The sequence below is a fragment of the Nannobrachium achirus genome, assembly GCF_963921795.1.
Source record: "Nannobrachium achirus genome assembly, chromosome: 11".
NCBI lineage: Eukaryota > Metazoa > Chordata > Actinopteri > Myctophiformes > Myctophidae > Nannobrachium > Nannobrachium achirus.
The window spans coordinates 9,443,007-9,465,229 of NC_137820.1; the positions used below are offsets into that span (position 1 = coordinate 9,443,007).

At 42.6% G+C, this 22,223-nt stretch overlaps 1 protein-coding gene across 1 annotated transcript; it reads left to right on the forward strand.

Moving 5' to 3' along the window:
- Window positions 1-684: 684 nt before the first annotated feature.
- cpa4 (carboxypeptidase A4) lies at window positions 685-21,510 on the forward strand (the record flags this gene model as incomplete). Its single annotated transcript, XM_080736463.1, has 11 exons — window positions 685-749; window positions 4,189-4,270; window positions 7,421-7,555; window positions 9,008-9,106; window positions 12,440-12,541; window positions 16,178-16,279; window positions 17,083-17,193; window positions 17,874-17,964; window positions 18,796-18,995; window positions 20,116-20,200; window positions 21,323-21,510. The coding sequence occupies 11 exons, from the start codon at window positions 685-687 to the stop codon at window positions 21,508-21,510; spliced, it is 1,260 nt and encodes a 419-aa protein (XP_080592589.1).
- Window positions 21,511-22,223: the final 713 nt, after the last annotated feature.

Below are 22,223 nucleotides of genomic sequence, written 5' to 3' on the forward strand. Positions count from 1 at the left end.
TCAAAACATCAGTAAGGACTCTACCATAAAAAAAAACATTTTCAGAACATTGTGGACTTCAATAGCAGCACAGGGATTTAAAAATTCAGCTAAAAGCAAGAGTAAAGAAATACTTAGTTACTTTACACCAGTCAGTGGTCCTCAACCTTTTCAGACCGTGACCCCCAAAATAATCATATTTTAACTGGGGACCCCCCACCCTGATGAGCACTAAGAGTTGAGGCATTACACTCTGTAACACAGTTCGTTGCGAGGCGTTGTGAGCATGTAGATCTGCTATTTTCACAATTTCTGCCTCTAATATTTGACAATTTGGCCATTGTTTAATTTGTCATTTTAGAGGTATTAAAAAGTCCTTAAATTGTCACTTTAGAAATGTGCAGATACCCTCTATACGCTTAAAGTCCATGTTGGTTTGTTTACTGTTTGAGTGAGAAAACAGTGTTGCACATTAAGTTAATCAACTGGGGACCCCCCAAAATAATTTGGGGACCCCTCTGGGGGTCCCGACCCACAGGTTGAGAACCACTGCTTTACACCACTGGTCATTATCAGTGGAATGAAGGCGCTGTTCTGGAAATGGTGGGAAAAGGAGCACATGTTGCCAGTGGTGTTCAGAGAGACTATAAGAGGTGCTGCCTCACTCGCTGCTTGATGCTAAACAGACTGGACGTACGAGGCAACATGAAGGGCCTTGTGGTGTTGTGTGCATTTCTGGTGGCTGCCCAGTGTGAGAGGGTCTTCTTTGGGTAAGTTGGGTTTCAGACATTTGGTTGATGTGGTTATCCTGTGTGATTGACTCAACCTTTTCAAGCCGCGACCCCCAAAATAATCATATCTTAACTGGGGACCCCCCCCCCCCCCCCACCCTGACTAGCACTAAGACTTAAGGCATTCCATTTTGTATAACACGGTTCTATTGTGAAAATAGCCGATCTACATGCTCACAACGTTGTGAGCATGTACATCGGCTACTTTCACAATTTCTGCCTCCAATATTTGACAATTTGGTAATGTTTCATTTGTCATTGTAGGGGTATTAGAAAAAGTCCATAAATTGTCACTTTAGAAATGTGCAGATAACCTCTAGTCTATTTACACTTAAACTTTATGTTGGTCATTCCGGACTTCTACTTGTAACAGAGTGTTTCTACATAACAGTATTGAGACTTTTACATTTGAGTACTTTTTCCACCACTGATAATGACTGGATAAGCAGTTACTGTGTGGTAGCAGTTACTGCAGACCCAGGTAGATCTTTGACATTTCTCAACGGTGAAGAACATTATACTGTATAAACTGCCAAAATAAGCCACATCCAAGGTTTAATCCTAATAAACACAAATATTAAAAAAAAAAAAACTGTTAAAAAAAGAATTAAATAAATCTCAGCGCAATATAGACAGTAGTGCATAAATTATCCATTAGACATGGATCCATAATGGTATTTAAATCAAATATGTTTACTTTTAGACCAGTCCAGATTCCTTAAATATTACTTTGCCTCCATGTTTCAAGATGGTCATTTGAAACTGTCTTTAAAAATGTAATTGACTTATCATTTTGATTTCAAATGTGATTACTATTGTGAACTTGTAGATCTGAGATTTTCACCAAATGTCTGCCCTCCAGATTAGGAACGCTATAGGGTTCATGTGGGGAACCGTTCAAGGTGTAGATCAGTGGTAGACAACAGGCGGCCCGTGGGCCAAAACTGGGCCCGCCAGCGATAATATCTGGGCCGACAAATTATTTTGTAAATCATTTACAGTAGCTGACTGACAGTCCAGGTAGAACGTGTCCAGCAATAGCTTTGAACTGATAACCGGGGAGCAGGAGCGTCTAAAGGGGGGGGGGGAGTGGGACTGAGTTACTAGGGCCCAAGGTGGAAGGCCCAAGCTGCAAGGCCCAACGTTTTTTAATTTTTTTTTTTTTTTAAATGTCATAATTAGTTTTCCTGTTCTTTTTTAACATTAACATCACCATTAAATCCTATTGTTTAGTATTACAATGCCATTGGCCACGATATTTGCATATAAATACCCCCCACAGCGAGTGACATTCACACCTCCCAGAGAAGTTGAAATTCCAGTGTCCGGACGAACAACATCTCACTTTTTAACTGAAGCTATTCCTCACTAAAACATAAGTAAAATGCCTGTAATATATTTTTTCGTGATCATTAGAATGTCTAGAACATGTACATGTGTTATTATTGTGAAAAATATCCCCAAAATGCAAATTAGAGCATGATTTATGATTTATGGCTATAAAACCTTACAAAAACATTATTAATTTTTTAACATTACATTTTCCTGTGATTAGGACTCCTACAACACCATCTTATTTTTTTTATTTTTTTTTGACCAGTAGAAATTAATTCGGGCCTTGCAGGGTTAATTATTTTATACATCAGCTATTGAAAAATAGCAGATATACAAGCTGACTGCGCGGCACCGAGTGCCGCGCTGCGAGCTTGTAGATCTGCTATTTTTGAAAAGTCGTGAGTGTGTGCAAATCATTAATATATGTATTTTTTTAAGCGAACATTTGAAACTCAAATTTTGCTTTTGGGGGGTACCTGTAACTAAATATTTTGAGATGGGGGGTCTGTGGCCAAATACATATAATTTTGGGGGTCCTTCAAACCCCCTCCCCCTATGAGGAACATTCATGGGGGGGCCCCGCAGTGAATCCTTGTACCCAGGGCCCCGCCGGGGAGGATGAACAAAATAGCAGTGTTGTTTTTGAAAAACACACAGTCGACAAACATTTTTCGTCATAGTTTTAGTCGACAAAATCATCACTGACAAATAGTTCCATTTCCATTCTTTGAATGTTGTTTTCACTGTCAACCTTCCTCTTGAGACTCTTGGATGAAAAACCAAAACCAAAGCTGTGTTTCACATGCCTTCAATGACACATTGTTTCTTTCTGTACTGAGAGTCCCCTGAATCATGAAAGAGCTCTTGTTGGAAAAGGAGTATGACACACTGTCTCCAGATTTTAATTAACTCTCAAATACCTGGAACGCGCCCGAGTCGCGTTAGATTTTAACCACTTTAACCATTATTGTATGCTTTAACTTTAGAAAAATAGCAGAAGCTCACAGCGCGGCACCGAGTGCCGCGCTGCAAGCTTGTAGATCTGCTATTTTTGAAAAATCGTGAAAACGTGTGCAAGTCTTTGAATATCTTTGACCCGATCTTTGACCCGACTTCTAAATCCTTCCTCTAAATCAGCTGTTCTCAAACTTTTTCATGTCAAGGACCCCCAAAATTACATTTATTCGGCCGCAGACCCCCATCTCAAAATATGTTGTTCCAGGGACCCCCCAGAAGCAGAGATTTGAGTTACAAAAGTCTGCTTTGAAAAATATATATTGAAAAATGTGCACACATTTTCACGATTTTTTCAAAAATAGCAGATCTACAAGCTCGCAGCGCGGCACTCGGTGCCGCGCTGTGAGCTTGTATATCTGCTATTTTTCAATAGTTAAATCAGTCAATAATCCAAGGCCTAAATGGGTTAAAGTGCCACATTCAAGAATGAGGCCTACGTATATATGCATACAAACTATTTAAATAAACCTTTATCAAATCCATCCGTTTTTATGGATGCCCTGTATTCAAAGCTATAGTCCAGCTCATCCAGGTTCAAATCTGATCCTCTGCAATGCATATTATACCCCCCAAAATAATGCATACATGCCTAAACAAAGATTTCATAGTTGCCCCTCTGAAGGCAGAGGTGATGCTGTAGACCAGTGGTCGGGGGTCCCCAGATTATTTTGGGGGGGTCCCCGGATGATTAACTTAATGTGCAACGTTGTTTTCTCACTCAACAGTAAACAAACCAACATAAAGTTTAAGTGTATAGAAGGTATCTGCACATTTCGAAAGTGACAATTTAAGGACTTTTTAATACCTATATAATGACAATTAAACAATGGCCAAATTGTCAAATATTAGAGGCAGAATTTGTGAAAATAGCCGATCTACATGCTCACAACGCCTTGCGAGGCGTTGTGAGCATGTAGATCTGCTATTTTCACAATAGAACCCTGTTATACTTTTAGTGCTTGCCAGGGTGAGGTGGTCCCCAGTTAAAATATGGTTATTTTGGGGGTCGCTGGCCTGAAAAGGTTGAGAACCTCTGCTGTAGACCTGAAGTGTGTTTGTGTTGCAGAGACCAGGTCCTCAGGGTCAATGTGGAGACAGAGGAACACATCAAACTGCTGCAAGCCATGGAGGATGAACAGTACTGGGAGGTACAGTACACTGCCAGCTCACGCACGCACGCACGCACGCACGCACGCACGCACGCACGCACGCACGCACGCACGCACGCACGCACGCACGCACGCACACACACACACACAGGCGCGGCCGCAGCCAGTCTTATGAGTAAAGGCGACACAAATGCGGGGTAGGCAACCCGCCTGCTCACATTGTGTCGCATCGCGACACATTGTAAGCTTTCTTTTTTTGCCTGAAACGTAACCTTGGATATGGAATACATATCCAAGGTTATAGACAGTTTAATTCATTCTCAGAAATAAAGGCTGTGTTAACTTTATGTGATGGCCTGTGGAGCGGAGAATGGATCACTGACTGACTTCCAATCGCTGAAACATGGCCAGATTAACAGAATGTAAAAATCAGCTACAAATCAAAATTCTTTCCATAAGATCTCTCTGTGACAGATAGAAGACACCGGGAGAGAGATACTGGCTCTCTGTCATCTGATTGCATGGCTTCCATGGCTGCATGTCGCAGACGCACGATCGATACCCACACCAAGTCATGAAAGCACAGTGCTACACACACTACACAACACACATACACAAAGATATGACCCCCAATGTGTTCTTCAAAAAGCCCAGGAGTGAATCAGAGGTACAGAATGTATAGCAGTGATATTCCACTGACAACGGGCCAAATTCCACCCTAGCAGAGCTGGCTTGTGGCCCCTGGAGAACATTACCTATTCCAAAGTAAAAATAAATAAATAACAAATTATTATTAGATGGTTGGTTGTACAGGATGACCATTTTGAATGTTCAGCAATTTATTTTTTTTAACATGGAGCTGGCAACATACAAGCGCTCAACAGATGAGTTCTGAGTGCAGTTCATCCATCCATTTGAAACTATATTTCTGGGTCTTGAGTAGCCTCTCCCGGAAATCTACAATTACATTTGCTTTCAAAGCAAATGAAAATGTACATTTCTGGAGGAGGATGGTTTACGAGGTTAGGTCTTGAGTGGATGTTGTCCATTTACCCCAAAGAAATAATTCACCTTGATTGTGTCCATCTTCTCCATCATCAGTCACTTAGAGCACAAGGTGTGTTTGAACTTTGAAGTGAATAATGATGGAGAAGATGGAAGATGGACACAATCAAGGTGAATTATTTCTTCCCATTCGGGTTCTCAAAACAAAGCAAAAACGTTTCATTCGTACGAACATGTAAACACTTCACCTCCAATACTCTTCCTGCAAAGACGCTTCCCATGACCCATGCAGAACATACTGAAATATCTACTTCCTCTTTTGTTAATATCAAAATCTAAGCCTGTGCTCTATTATAAAGGACTGGCACACAAAACATCAAAATGCATGAATGGATTGAATGCAGTATGAAGCAGGCCCTAACAAGTTACCATATTGGACATACATGTCCATTGTTGTGTCTTATCGCACATATAACACAACACATAAACAGTCAAACGGTTAACCATCAACATTTTGTTAATTTCTGTTGTCACAGTCTTATGACCCACGACTTCAAGTGATTTTTACAATTGTGGCCGCCTGCCTAGTCTAGTTGAATACCCCTGATGTACTGTCTATTGTACAGTATAGACAGTCAATACCCCAATAAGTAAGTAACTAAGCATATCGAAGTGGCTTATACCGGTAGTTTGTGTCAGTCGAGCTACAAGGGCATATAATTATAGATAGATACCTTTATTATCCCAAGGGGGAAATTCAGTAATTATGGAGATGGAGAGCCACACCTACTGTCAGCTGCCAGTACTCATGTACCTTAAGCCGTGCTACTCATTGTCTCCACCAGCCGAAGGCATGGGGAAGAGTATGTTTTCACCCCTGTCTGTCTGTCTGTCTGTCTGTCTGTCTGTCTGTCCGTCCTTCTGTGCGTGCGTGCGTCCGTCCGTGCGTCCCTCCAGTTTGTTACCAGCTAATCTCCGGCGCCGTTGGCCTGGTCGCTGACAAAATGAGCACACACACTCCCTGGATGCCAATTCAGAATCTCTGCCCCACATTTTTCGAATGGCCCTGTTCTAGCGCCACCATGAGGCTGATGTTTGCAAAACACATTTCTGTACAATACTCTTACAGATTTTGTCCACAAATCAGTAGACAGTATCTCTACAGTCATATGATCAACATCTGTCCGATTTTCCATATTCCATCCTGATTGGCTACAACTGGCTTCCAAAGTTTGCAGGATAGCTCCGTTTTGAACAAAATGCCTCAAATCATGAACACAGCTTGCAATCTTAGTGAAATTTGACGCGCACATTCCCACTAGGCCGAGGAAGAAATGGTACTTCAAATTTCTCAAATCAGCCTCATGGTGGCGCTATAACAGGGCAATTTGTGTTTTTACCTTTAATTCCACCAATAAGTGGAAAACTTTGTATGCGCACTCCCTAGAGGCTAAGGATAAACCTTTGCCCTGCATTTTTCACATTTGCTTTTATAGCGCCACCAGGAGGACAACTTATGTAAAACACATTCTTTGCTATTACTCCAACAGATTTTCTCCAACAATCATGCAAATCAGTACACAGTATCTCTATAGTCATGTGATCAAGTCCGATCCGTCCGATATTTCATATTCCATCCTAATTGGCTAATATTGGCTTCCAAAGTTTGCAGGATTGCTCAATTTTTGAACAAAATGCCTCAAATCATCATCCCACTACGTCAAGGAACAAATGCTACCCTTTTCACATTGGCCTGTCATAGCGCCACCAGCAGGTAGACTTTAGCAAAACACATTTTTGGAACACAATGCCTCAAATCATGCATGCAGCGTCCGACTGCCATGAAAGGTCTAAGATTGCGAAGAACACATGCCACCCATTTTACATTGGCCTATTATAGCACCACCAGTGCGCCTGGCCTGGTGGAGACCTGTGCTCGGAAGAGCACTGCTTCTAGTTTGCTCTGTTTCTCAGTCCCTGGTATCAAACCCAGAATCTTGCGATTCACAAGTGATGCTAGAATGACTCCTGAATCGCTCCCCTCCACATCCTTTTGTCTAGCATCATCACAGATTACAATGAAACAATGAAACAAAGGAAAACAGTATAGTGATTATTGCTTTATAACTGTGTAATATATATATTTTATCCAGCCAAAGCTGTGACCTCCTGTTGTTCTTACAGCTGGACTTTTGGCTTGATCCCGTCTCCACTGAGCTGCCTGTTGACATCCGTGTGCCCTTCTCCAGTTTGAGTGTTGTCAAGGGTTACCTCAAGGCCCACAACATTCCCTTCTCTGTCATCATCAACAACCTTCAGGTCTTTCATACTGTATATTTTCATCTAATCGTATTATAATAATTACATTTTGTTTTTAACTTGTTTACTGTTTACTGCACCATTTTCAACTTTAACGCCTGCAATAGAAATATGAGGCATTTGCTATCAAGAACGAGGTTTTCAGCTACTACTTTCAATGCACGTTCTCTTATATAGTACACTTTATGCTATCACACAAGGGTGATATATGCATTCGATTTTTACACATATTTTATATATTATTTTTCTTTAAATGACCACAGACCACTGATTGCTGTGTACATGAAACAATGTTATATCCCTGTTACTTAGTGATTAATGTTCAGAAAACAGTTGAGGAACGTTCCTCATTCCACTATTGAGCCCATTAATTTAGCCCTCACCAAGTCCTAAGAAACTAGAACATTAGAGCAGGGGTCTTCAATGTTTTCAGGCCAAGGAGCTGAGAGAGATATGAAGCAGGGACCACCCACTCCGTCTTGTATAACATTGTGTTGCAGATTAAAAATTGTAAAAGATTTTTTAGACAGCTTAGAATTGTTTGACAACACTATCATCAGTGTAGGTTGTTGGATTAATGTGTATTATTAGACATTGAACTACTTGAATCGTCAATACTTAGTCTGCTCTTCTTTTCTCTCTGCAACAAACTTCTTTGCCAAGATTAGGCTCACAATGCCTCCCAGGGCGACGCGTTGTGAGCTTGTAGATCGGCTATTTTTGGCTAATGCTCCATGCAGAATAGGGATACTACTAGGGTTCAAGACAAAATAGAAATAGAAAAAATAAAGTTTCTATCACACAGGGACGTGCTGGCCATTGGAAAAAGCGGGACAACTCCCGAACGGCTGGTTCATTCCCGGCCGGTCCAGGCCGGCCATTAGGAAAAAATTAAAAATAAAATTCCATTCCATTTTGGGGGCTGGGCGGCCAACAAAGTAAATCGTCACTGTCGGGCATCTCCAAATTTGTAATTTTTTTTTTTGCAAAGCGAAGCCCTGCTTTATCATACAAGGCCGTTGCACAAAAGTAGTGAAAACAGCAGATCTACAAGCACACAACGCCTCGCACCGCGAGGCGTTGTGTGCTTGTAGATCGGCTGTTTTCACTAGTTTAAATCATTTTTAAAATGATAAATACAAAACAAACGGTTTTGGACATACAAGGTTTCCACCCGACAACGACGAAATATAACTCATGTAAATGGCCCACTGGCTTGTCACTTGTCATGATCTGAAATGGCAAATCTTTGAGTAGCAGCAGTGCTATAGAAAGAGATCTCTCTCTATAGCACGCAATGAGGGCCTCTCCAACTCTTTTTCCTGGGCTGAATCAGGGCCCCAGCACGTCCCTGCTATCACACAACCCTGTAGTAACCCCGTTAGACCCCTGCATTGGATTATGGAGTCAACATGAGCTGTGCAGGTGATGCTGTTGGTTTGTGATGTGTAGGAGGTGCTGGATGAGGAGAAGGCAGAGATGGAGAAGAATGCCGTGATGGAACGCAGCTCCCGCAGCTTCAACTTTGGAGCCTACCACCCTCTGGAGACTGTATGTAAACACACACGCACCAAGTGTACGGAAAGAGTTAAAATTGTGTTTTTATGTGGCAACGCCCCCCAGTTCATTAAGTATGCCTGGTTGTCATGGTGGGTGCAGAGCGTTGTTGCGACCGTAGGTCGCATTTACTACCAAAACCTCCACCGGCTGTCCGTGGGTGAGTGAGTCAGTCACACTTTTGCCCTGCTCATATCTCCACAACCGTTGCCCCCATCCATGCCAAATTTTGCACACACACTCCTTGACTGCCAAACTACAACCTCCAAGGACCCCCGGAGCCCCAGGGACCCCCAGGTCCCTGGGGGACCCCCAGATGTAAAAAATGACCAAATGTGGTCACACGTCACACGTCACACTTTTTCCCTGCTCATATCTCCGCAACCGTTGACCCGATCCATGCCAGATTTTGCACACACACTCCTTGCCTGCCAAACTACAACCTCCAAGGACCCCCCGAGCCCCAGGGACCCCCAGGTCCCTGGGGGACCCCCATATGTAAAAAATGACCAAATGTGCAAAAATGACCAAATGACCACCCCAACGGGGCTGCTCACGGGGAATTCCTGGGGACCACCCACTCCTGGTGCTCCAGAACGGATGCAAAAGTGGTGGCGCCCCCAGTGGAGGACCCCCTCCACTGCAGCTCACATAAAATGCCCTAACTCGGCCTAGGAGCGTCCGGGAGAGCCGGGGCCGGTACCTATTCGTCCACCTACGGTCGCTTATCTCCCGATTAGGGAGTCTTACTGGTATAGAGAGAGTGGCGTCACTCCCGTTCCCTTCATGGGGCCAGGTCTTCCACGCACACATCTATTGGCATATAGTGACAAACCACGAACCGGAAGTTCGAATGCATTGAAGTCTATGAGGTGTAAAGTGACAGTGAACCACGTGACCAGCGCTGTTTCTGACCCCGCAGTGGCAGAACTCTCTGATTAGATGACTCTGGGAGGGTGGTGACCCAGCTGAGGTTAGCCACACCCACAGTGTTGGGTGAATGGTAACACGGGAGGGGATGAGTTTATGATGTCATTAAATCTGTGTTTTTCGACTGGGCCTTTTGACTCCGAGGCTTTCAGCTTTCAGGAAGTAACCAGAAATACACAGGGAAGACAAATCTGCACATTTTAACCCCACCCTGTGGTCTATTAGAGTAATGTTTACTTCATAGACACATACAAAACAGAAAAAGTACAAAACTATGGCACCACCTCTCTCAAGAAAGAGGAGAGGCAATGCAAGTCATGGGCAGTGTAGTAACAAATTGGCTATCACAGAAAAAGTGCCCAAATGTCCTGCAACCAAAACCAAGCTAGCCTAACCAATTCCTCACAGAGGATGACAACGGGGCTAAGTACTGTACTTTACGCACTGTAAACACTAAGCTTGTTGAAACGATGAATACTACAACAACCAGTGTTGACAGATTGTGCGAGAGAAATAAGCAACCAGCTCTATGAAAACAAACCCAAAAGAAGCGACTTGGCCACATGACATGAGCACTTTAAACCAAAATGCATTGTATCATAATTCATAAGTACTCATAATGCGATGCGACGCGTTGTGAGCTTGTAGATCTGCTATTTAAAAAATGTATTGGGAAAAAGGTCATCACAATTATTTTACATTTTAACAACACACGCTAAAATATTTTCAGATGGGGGGGTCTGTGGACAAATGCATATTAATCTGGGGGTCTGTAGTACCTTGTATACTGAAGACGCCACACAATGCTTACGTTACAATAGGCTTCTTGTTTATTGCCAAGACGGGAACAGAGATTGAACACCTGCCAACATAAAATGTGTACTTCCCAAGTGGATGGAACCTTGCTACTGACTACCTTTGCTCCTAGTCTGGTGTACTTGTGCCCCCTCTTGTCCAGGGAATGTAATGACAGTCATTAACATGCATAGTAACAGGGTCCTTGCCATGAGAAGGTTTTAAGAAACACCGTTAGGAAACAAGCCCAAATAAGCAACTACAATAAGCCCCAAAAAATGCAACCCGCAACTACCAATATCTACACTCGGCTTTACAGAAAATCAAGCCGAAAGTCGCTTATACTGTAATAAGCAGACATGGCAACACTGACAACAACACAGTGAGCTTAACTGAATCTTGATATGACAACGCTACAGTAGGCCTATAGCCAGTGGTGTAAAGTAACTAAAAAGATTTACTTAAGTACACTTTTGGGTTATTTGTACTTGAGTAATTCCAATTTCCAATAGGATACTTTTAATTCTACTCCACTACATCTAGGATCCAAATATTGTACTTTTACTCCACTACAATTATTTGAAAACCTTAGTTTCTAGTTACTTTGTAGCTCTTGATTATTATTACAAAACATACACTAACAACTTCAGCCCGATATACAGTACAGTGCATTTGAAAATAGCCGATCTACAAGCTCACAATGCGCCGCATTTCTAAAGATTTGCATATGTTTGAAAACTTGAAATGGGACATTCTGCATAAAGAATACTTTTACTTTTGGTACTTAAATACATTTTGATACCAATACTTTTGTACTTTTACTCAAGTAAAAATGTAATTCCGGACATTTACTTGTAACAGAGTATTTCTATATTGCAGTATTGATACTTTTACTTAAGTAAGAAATGTGAGCACTTTTTCCACCACTGCCTATAGCTACTATAGGCTACTCAAAAAGTGTTGCCAAATTATGCCAATGCTCCTACCACCATCCAAACTCTGTCAGGGGCATCACACCAAATTCTGGGCCCTGGGTACAAGGATTCACTGCGGGGCCCCTGTGCTTTAACTATTGAAAAATAGCAGATCTACAAGCTCACAGCGCGGCACCGAGTGCCGCGCTGCGAGCTTAGATCTGCTATTTTTGAAGAATAATGAAAATCTTTGAATATTTCAAATCCTTCTGAGGTTTTTTGAAAAACCTATGTTTCTATGTCAGTGGAGCTCAAACCTTTTCGTGTGAAGGACCCCCAAAATGGTATGTATTTGGCCACAGACCCCCATCTCAAAATATTGAGTTCCAGGGACCCCCCAGAAGCAAAATTTGAGTTACAAATGTTCGCTTAACAAATACATATATCCAAAGATTTGCACACATTTTCACGACTTTTCAAAAATAGCAGATCTACAAGCTCGCAGCGTGGCACTCTGTGCCGTGCTGTGAGCTTGTATATCTGCTATTTTTCAATAGCTAAAGTATAAAATAATTAAGGCCCCTCCACCACCTTGGGCCCTAGTAACTCAGTCCCACTTTCCTACCCCTTGTGACGCCCCTGGTCTCTGTTGGACGATGTTGTGATACGTCCCCTCTGTCCCATACAGATCTACCGGTGGATGGACACGCTGGTGGCTGCTCACCCCAACCTGGTGACCAAGGAGGAGATCGGGAGAAGCTATGAGAACAGGCCTATGTATGTGCTCAAGGTAGGAGATGACTGCTGCATCTACAGGGCTAGAGGCTGTCACAATTATTACATAATCGTCTAATCGCAATTGTTTGACGTAATCGCGATCATTTTTCATAATCGTCATAATCGTGTCCATGTTGAAAAATGTTCGCGTATCTTTTTTTAAGTAGAGAAATTGTGGAAATAGCAGATCTACAAGCTTGTAGATTGGCTATTTCCACTATCAATGTTCTTTTTTAAGTATAAAGTTGTCAAATATGTCAGTAATTTCTTTGTATATTTAGGTTATGTTAGGGTGGGGGGATAATCATCAAGTTCAAAATTTGAACACACCCATTTGGGACATGATTAACACTATCAATACAAGACTTTTGACACCAAAAGTAACTCTGTATCTTGAAAATAACCCCCCACCCCTTGAAAATCAAAAAATACCCCAAAAAGGGGCATTTTCTGCCAATTCCGCCAGGTATGCATGAGCTATTCTTAATGTTTGCCTATATACTGTTGAATAAATACTTTAAAACTCATAAATAGAAGAACTGTTACACCTCAAATTAACACTGTACCTTGAAAATAATCCCTCATCCCGCTTTAAAATTAAAGATAACACGAAATAATTTAGTTTTCTGGCTTTTCCACGCATACGCAGTCCACGTATACCGAACACGTCAACACGTACATCGCACTGGGCACACCCGCCTTCCCCACTGGGTCTGAGTCTCGCCGTTTTACCCGTGCTCTGTTGGACTTCCTCACGTGGATGTCCCTGCAAGTAGCTTCCTTGGCCTCCTGTGAGGACAGCCAAGCCTGCAAGAACCCCCAATGACCTGGGCACCCGGCGATTCTCATGAGACCACAGCCGACACCTTGAGTCCTTGAGGGCTACTGAGAGTACTGTGTGAGACTCTGGTGTCTATGGGTGCCCCGTCACTGGACAGGGTTCTCCTCCCGCCCTTGGTGCGACTGTCGAACTCCTCCTGCCCCCAGTGCGTCCTGACCACGTTGTGCTGCCCGGGCAGGGACTGGCCCTCGTACAGCGGGCGTGAGGGGTTGGCGACAATTTTGGCTACCCACCAGACCTCTTGAAACACGGACCAAGGAGTCTAACTCGTGTGTGAGTCGTAGGGCTCACTCAAAAGTCGAAACCCTGTGGCGCAATTAAAATGAAGGATGGCCCAGGCTGCCCCAGGTGGGATTGTGCGCCCTCCACACGATGGCCCCCGAAAGATGGTGAACTATGGCTGGCTGGGCAAAGCCAGAGGAAACTTTGGTGGAGTCCTGACGTGCAACTCGGTCGTCCGACCTGAGTATAGGGGCAAAAGATGAATCAAACTCTCCAACTAATCGCTCATCACACCCCATTAAAGGTGTTGGTTGATATAAACAGCAGGACCGTGGCCATGGAAGTTGGAATCCGTTAAGGAGTGTGTAACAACCTGCCAAATCAACTAGCCCTGAAAATGGATGGCGCTGGAGCGATGGACCCGGCCGTCGTTGGCCAGGAAATGCCACTATGATGATACGCGAAGAGTAGGAGGGCAGCCGCGGTGACACAGAAGCCGCGGGTGCAGATCTTGGTGGTAGTAGCACATGTTCAAAGGGTTCCATGTGAACCCAATGCTCCCACTCGCCATACCGATGCACAACCTGTCGTGCCAATAGGGCTGAATCAGATTGGCAGGGCTGTTGTGTGCCGGGTCTTGGCTGTACTAACTATGGGGGTTACAATCACCCCTCCCGACCCCCCCGAAGTGTGAAGCGCATCTTCACACTGCAGACCGCTGCACACAATGTCCCTCCATGTCCCTCCGACTCCCTCGTGTCCCTCATGCAAGGATATCACAGGCACATGCAGAGTGGGGTGGGGTTGCCTTTGCCTCAACGTGCACTTTTGGATGCTAACAACTTTTTGATTCCAAGTTATATATATGCTATAGCTACTGTACATTTCTGGTGTGAAATGGCACGAGGGACCCCACAAAAAGACCACCCCCAAAATTGACACATGCTGTGTACCCACAGAAGGGCCCATCTGTGTGGTTCGAACACCTGACCACTCAGTGCCCTCTGCACAGCCCTGCGTGCCACTGCCTATATGGCTGAGCCAATTGGCAGGGCTGTTTGTGCGCCGGATCTTGACTTTACTAACTATGGGGGCTACACTTGCAGTCAACCAGGAGCCATAATGCATTATGTAAATGTACTTTATTACATTATAACCTTGCAACATCTACCAGGTGAACCAAAGTCCTCTCTTAAGATTTTTTATTTTATTTTTTTATGAAAATTGGGGGGAAAAGTGGGAAAAAACATGTCCGATTCAGTTTTTTGGGTGGGGTGGGGGGTTTATTTCATCCTAGGTACCAACTCCCAATACAAAATATCTCCCAAATGACCCAATGCACCATCACTGAAGTGGGCGTAATCATTTTCCAAAGTTTTTAATTTTAGGCCATTTATCCCCCCACCCTAGTTATGTGTCATATCTACCAAGTGCAACTTGGTAGATATGACAACCTGATATGCAACCTGATTCGAACTTCCCAGTTCGAATCAGGGCTCCCCAGAGTTAGTGTTGAAGAGTCCTTGAGCAAGACTCTGAACCCCTAGTTGCTCCCAGTCCCGGTGAGCAGGTTTGCATGGTTTCCTCTGCCATCGGTGTATGAATGTGTGTGTGAATGGGTGAATGTAATGCCAATCTATGTAAAGCGCCTTGGATAAAGGAGCTATATACAAATGCACCATTTACCATTTAGAGCAGTGATTCTTAACTGGGCCGCGAATATATATCACGTGATCCCCCAAATAATTGGCAAAACACATTTTATTAATATTATGTAATAATATGTTATTAAATTATGACAAAATGTATGTCAAAGAAATCAAACCCAGTGTGAAGTGAGCGATGCCTTTTATGAGTTAATTCCATTATGTCCCACGAAGCTTGGCCAATGTCCGTCCGTATTTGCTGGACATACTGTACGGACGGACATACAGACATACAGACATACGCACAAAGCCAGGTGGAGGAGCATCGCTCAACAATGTCATGGTATTTATTTATTTAAAAGCCGTAAAACAATCAATTGATTGATCATTAAAATAAACATGATGTGAAAATGCACGCAACCCAGCTATCTGACCCCTTAATAAAACTGCAGCCTTTGTGCCGTGAACGCTTTCGACATTTGAGGTGGGCCCTGATGCAGAAAAGGTTGAGGACCACTGGACTAGAGAAAATGTTTAGTGTGTGTACTGCATGAACTGTAACTTGTCTGTGTGTGCATGTGTGCTTGTGTCTGTGCATGGATGCCTGCCTGCATGGATGTGCGCCTGTGTGTGCGTGCGTGCGTGCGTGCGTGCGTGCGTGCGTGCGTGAGAGCACCGGTAAACTGTTTGCACAAAATACATATTGTGTATGTTAAACATGCGCACTTACGCGTGTAAAGATACAAATGTGCACATACTAGCTAGCTGTGCTTAGTATCCCCCCACCAAATTGTTAAGGGAATCCAGGGAAATGACTTGTTTTAAGGTACAATCAAAACGCAATGGTCAGTTCATAGTTGGCAAATGTTGTGGTATTCCAAATAATTAAAGAATGTCACAGAGAACATGTTTTAACAAATGTCTCTCTCTGTTTGTACAGTTTAGCACTGGTGGCGCAAAGCGTCCTGCAATTTGGATTGACACTGGAATCCACTCCAGGGAGTGGGTGTCTCAGGCTACTGGGGTCTGGACTGCCAACAAGGTGAATGGAAGGACAATTCAGTAAACATAGACAATACTTCAACATATAACTAATATCATACATAATACTTTTAGGGTGTTTTATTCACTCAAATTGACACATTTTAAATGGAAAATAATCTACCAATACAAATGATGTAAATGTTCCCTCTAATACATACATGGGCAACAGGCGGCCCGGGGGCCACATGCGGCCCCCACCTTCACTTAATGCGGCCCGCAGGTTAATACTGGAATACTGACATATTATTGATTACAATTCCAAACATGGAAAAAAATTACCAGCTTTAATTACTTCAGTCTATATTAGTAGCTAAATGACTTGTATTAAAATGTAGTTTTATGTCTATTGTTTTTGTATTTAAGTTCATAAAGTTAACATAAGAACATATAAATGCATTTGAAATTTTAAAACAAAAGAAGAAAAAATAAAGTTACTTTTCGGGATTCCAATTCAGAAATAGCAAAAAATAGCAGATCTACAAGCTCAAAACGCGCCGCAGGGCGACGCGTTTTGAGCTTGTAGATCGGCTATTTTTGTTATGTATATGCATTGTGGCCCTCTGGAGTGAGTGTGAAAATGTAGTGGCCCTCTCCATCATCAAAGTTGCCCACCCCTGCTCTAATAAACATAGCTAGATTAGCTACACAACAATCTGCTGGTACAAATGATGTAATCTTTTCCTTTCTACATGTCCAAGTGTAGTGTAATTTTAGCTTGAGAATGTATTGTAAGCCTGAAAAAGAATTCACGACGATGACCCAAAAAAGCCATAGAATAACCACCCATGTGTTTTTATTCAGATTGCCACTGACTACGGCAGTGACTCCTCCATAACCTCTCTGTTGAACTCCATGGACATCTACCTTCTCATCTTGGCTAATCCTGATGGCTATGCTTACACGCACAGCAACGTAGGTTACATGACACTCAAGACATACATAAGATAATAATAAGAGCATATACAGTATTATATCCTATGTATATTAAAATTGGCTAATGGAAGGGCGGGCTTGCCGGCCAGCTGCCCATCAGCAGAACCTCTACTACATACTAGTACACTGTATACTGCAGGGTTCCCCAATAGGCGGCCCGCAGGCCATTTGCGGCCCGCGGCGGGCTACTGTCTGGCCCCCCACCAACCCCAGTAATAATGGTGGTATAAGAGCAGCAACAACACTAGTATATCGTCGTTGTCGGGTGGAAATCTCGTATCTCCAAATGTGTACGTTCCTTCGCAAATCATACAACGCCGTCTCACAAAAGTAGTGAAAACAGCCGATCTACAAGCACACAACGATCTACAAGCACACAACGCCTCGCGGTGCGAGGCGTTGTGGAGTAGCGGAGTAGCGGGAACGCCGCCGTCGCCCCCTGCAATGTTGTGGCCCTCGGCTCGGTACCCTAGACATAATTCGGCCCTTGGGGAAAACTAATTGGGGAACCATGGTACACTGTATAGGTCATGTTTGGTATACACATGACCAAAATGTTTTCCCCCTGAAAAGGGGGTTCAAGAGGTTATCGGAGAATTGATATTGGCATTATGCCAGAGAAGGTGTATCACTTGACTAATAAAAACTGTGATGTCTAGGACCGCATGTGGCGCAAGACCCGTGCCAAGAACCCTGGATCTGTTTGCCGTGGAGTGGATCCCAACAGAAACTGGGATGCAGGCTTTGGTGGTTGGTACAACAGAAACATTTACATAAATGAGCTGATAAAGAGCTGATCATTTTATTTGTCCACACAAATGCATATCAAATGTGTTAACTATTAGCCATACATTAAAAATTAGTGCATGCATTTTGGTGTACTGTACTCTGTACTGTATGTGCGTATTAATACAATGCTAAGTGCTAAATATATAGAGATATATAGATATATACTGATACTGAGCCTTCCCAGACTCTGAATGTCCAGATTGCATGGTAGTGAGGTTACAGTAAGTTATTGCTGCACCAAGTGCCAAATTAAAGTCCTTGTGTGAACTAGGGCATTCACCAAATATTCGAATATTCGAATGTCAAAGTCACTATTCAACGTTGTTCACCGAAATCGAATATTCGCTTATTTTTTTTTATTTTTTTTTGCGTTGTCTTTAAAAATACTGTATATATATTTCTTCATGGTTTATAAAGCTTGGCTAGATAGGAAGTCATAAGAACCCTGATAAGCACTTGGAATTGTAGGTATTACATTTAATGTGACTCGGTTCCACAGATAAATATTGTGAAAATAGCAGATCTACATGCTCACAACACCTCGCAACGCGAGGCGTTGTGAGCATGTAGATCGACTATTTTCACAATGTTCGCCTCTTGCTTACTTAATATTTGACAGTTTGGCCAGTCCTGTCGAATATTCGACTATTCGAATACTTTGAGGTCGAATAATTCGACTGCTAAAAATCCCTATTCGTGAATGCCCTAGTGTGAACTCATACTTGGCACGGGGCAATGTTTATAATTCTGAATCCAGTTCAGATTGTGATGGCCATTCTGGTTCACCACCAGGTCCCGGTGCCAGTCGGAACCCCTGTTCTGATGCTTACCACGGCCCCTCTGCCCACTCTGAGATTGAGGTGAAAAACATGGTCAACCTTGTCAAGAACCATGGAAACGTCAAGGCCTTCATCTCTGTCCATGCCTACTCCCAGCTGCTCATGTACCCCTATGGTTACACCTGCGGAGCTGTGGCTGACCAGCCTGAGCTGGTAAGAACAACATAATGCTGCGCATCTTCACTGTAATGTATGTCTGCTTTTTCCCCCTCCCAAGTCGGACATCATTGTAGCTTTCACCTATGCTATTGTTCTTTGCTTCTGTTTGTCACAAGCAGCTACTGACCTGTAGTAAGGTAAAGTTAGCCGAGTGTTAGACGAATCTGGGAACTAAATCAAAAACCAATAGCTTTCTTCACAAATGTGTTCACAAAGATGTCTACTATCACCTCTGAACTTTCCCAATCACAACTCCCTTCGGACACTTTGTGGGAGCCAATCAAAGTTGGGGGTATCTGGATACCTGGGCCTGGGATTAAAGGGGATAAAATAAAATAAAATGGCCAACATGAGCATATGGGGTGTGTAATTAGGGTATTTTTGGGCTGCTGAATCCATTCCAACCATTAGTTTTCAGTTCAAATGACTCCTTGGTCATAAAATAGGCCTAATTGGCTAAGTCTTAGTCAATCATGTCATTCGAGTTCACCTGGGTCCTGTTAGTCCCTATGTTTTAAACCCTTTTGAGTGTTCCTTGTCAGATTGTATCATGTTATCCTGTGTGTCATGATGTGCGCTTACCCGCCTGATCTTTAATAGTTTTCATGAATTCAAACCCTACTCCAACCATTTTTTTATTGCCAATATTATATGTCTCGTGGCCTATTTTATGGCCAAGGAGTAATTCTCACTGATAACTAATGGTTGGAATGGATTCAGCAGCCCCAAAATACCCTAATTACACACCTCATACGCTCACATTGGCCATTTTTTATTTTTCCCCCTTTATAGGCCCTCGGGACACCCCCAACTTTGATTGGCTCCCACAAAGTTTCCGAAGGGAGTTGTGATTGAGAAAGTTCAGAGGTGATAGTAGTCACCTTTATGAACACATTTGTGAAGAAAGCTATTGATTTAGATTTAGCTCCCGGATTGGTCTAACACTCGGCTAACTTTCCCTTACTACTGGTAGAGGTTGCATTTACTGCATGGCTGTTGAATGTTAATGAACATTTTGACCAAGCTATGGTCTTTTGGCTTCCAACACACAAAAACACAACTCTACTTCTTATGTCCTCTGCATGTCCTCCTCAACCTTATTGTTCTCCCATAGGACTCCATTGGCAGGGCAGCCGTTCAGAAACTCACCTCTCTCTATGGCACCCGATACAAGGTTGGAAGCATCTGCAACATCATCTGTAAGTACTTTGTCTGTCTAGATTCAGTAGATGAAACTTGATACCACATTGAGTTACTAAAATCACTGAAACCTGAAGACAGAGGCTTTGGAATCGCAGTTATTAAACAAACTGCAAGACAGACTGGAAGGAAAGCATAGATACATACTTTAGGAATACAGTTGTAACTCCCTCTGATGTAATGGATAGACAGCAAATCGTTCTTTGGAATTTACTGATGGGAATTTATTATCACACCTTACACATTACATACAGTGAGAACTTTGCTGCATACATGAACAAAGAGGTTCATTTATGCAGCGAAATAGGTGACTTTATGGCTAGTAACTCTTACAACAACACTGTGGCTACTGTTCCAAAACCACGTTTGCTTTTTACTGTGCGTGTTACGTTTAAATATGTCAGAAATTAGTTCTGCACCATTGACATTAGCAGGAGGTGGGTAGGAACCAAACTTTGGAAAGGTAGGAACTAAACTTTAAGTACTGACTGACACAGTGTATAGGCCTATCTAAATAGTTAATCAGATGGTACAGTATAGGTACAGTAACAGTATGTGCACAGCACACACATCAAAGCCTCTGTTCTTTTATCTCTGTCTGTAAAAAGTGCCCTCTCTAGACCATGAATACAGCCATACCCGAAAGCAGCATTCAAGAGAATTGCCTTGTCCAAACTCTCCTGAACTTGAATGCAGCATCTTATGTTGAAAGAATTGCCCTCTCTGTGTACAATCTATGCTGTATGCCACCTCTCCAGTATTGACTTGATTATGCTTAGTTGCAGTTTTGACTTGATTATGCTTAGTTTAGTATGGTATCAAGCACAGAAAATAGCCGACCTCCAAGCTCACATTGTGTTGCGCTGCGACGCGTTGTGAGCTTGGAGGTCTGCTATTTACGATATTTTCACCCAAAGGTCCTTTTAGAAATTTCAGCCCCTGCCTCTCTAACATTCTCTGCATGTCCCTGGTACAGTAGGTAGGTAGATAGATAGATCAATCAATATAATAATAAGTGTGTAAGCTCACATCTCATAAGCAGGGAAACTCAATGTGCTGCATATAGGAAAATATTGCAAATAGAAATCTCTAATACTTCTCTTCCTTTGTCTCCTCCACAGATCCAGCCAGCGGTGGCAGTATTGACTGGTCTTACGACCTGGGCATCAAGTACTCTTTTGCCTTTGAGCTGAGAGACACCGGACGCTATGGTTTCATCCTGCCAGCCAATCAGATCATTCCCACCGCCAGTGAGACTTGGCTGGCCCTGAAACACATCATGGAATACACACGCGACCATCCCTATTAAGCATCTAAAACCTACTGTGGGATATTAGCCTATATGTACGAGGTCTGTTTCAATTGAAGCAATAAAGATTACAAAAATGAAATAAAAACGGTGTCTGGGATAGTGTTGTGTTTGTGTGTCCTTGGGTTACATTGAAATCATTGTACAACTCTAGTGCTGTCCTTAATAGCATGTGCCGTATTGGTTTATTTATCATCTTCATCCTATTTTTTTTCTTGTACATGATCAATCAGCATCATGTCCTTGGATTTGAACAGGGATCATCATGTCTATAGCCTACAAAACGTCACCAACTATTCCTAAAATAACACAGAAAGCAACGGATTGATGAATTGAAAGGGACAATTAATTCTATACAGAATCTTACTGATCCATCTAAAAAAATTGAATATTGTGTAAAAAGATGCAGATGCCATAGCACCCCAAATCATAACTGACTGTGGAAACTTCCCACAAGCAACTCTGACTTCAGAGGATTGACATTCCTCTATTACAAATCCTTGTTTTAAGTGGTCTTGTGTAATATTGAACATTTTGAAATAGGGCTTTTGATTAAAAAATATATATATATACAAAAAAGGTTTGGACTTTGGAATAATACACTACATGTGCAATGTAGTTTCAAGAAACATATGAAAGTTTCAAGAAAATGTACTTTTACACAATATTATATATATTTTTTTTAGATCTGTTAATATTGATTAATATTGTCC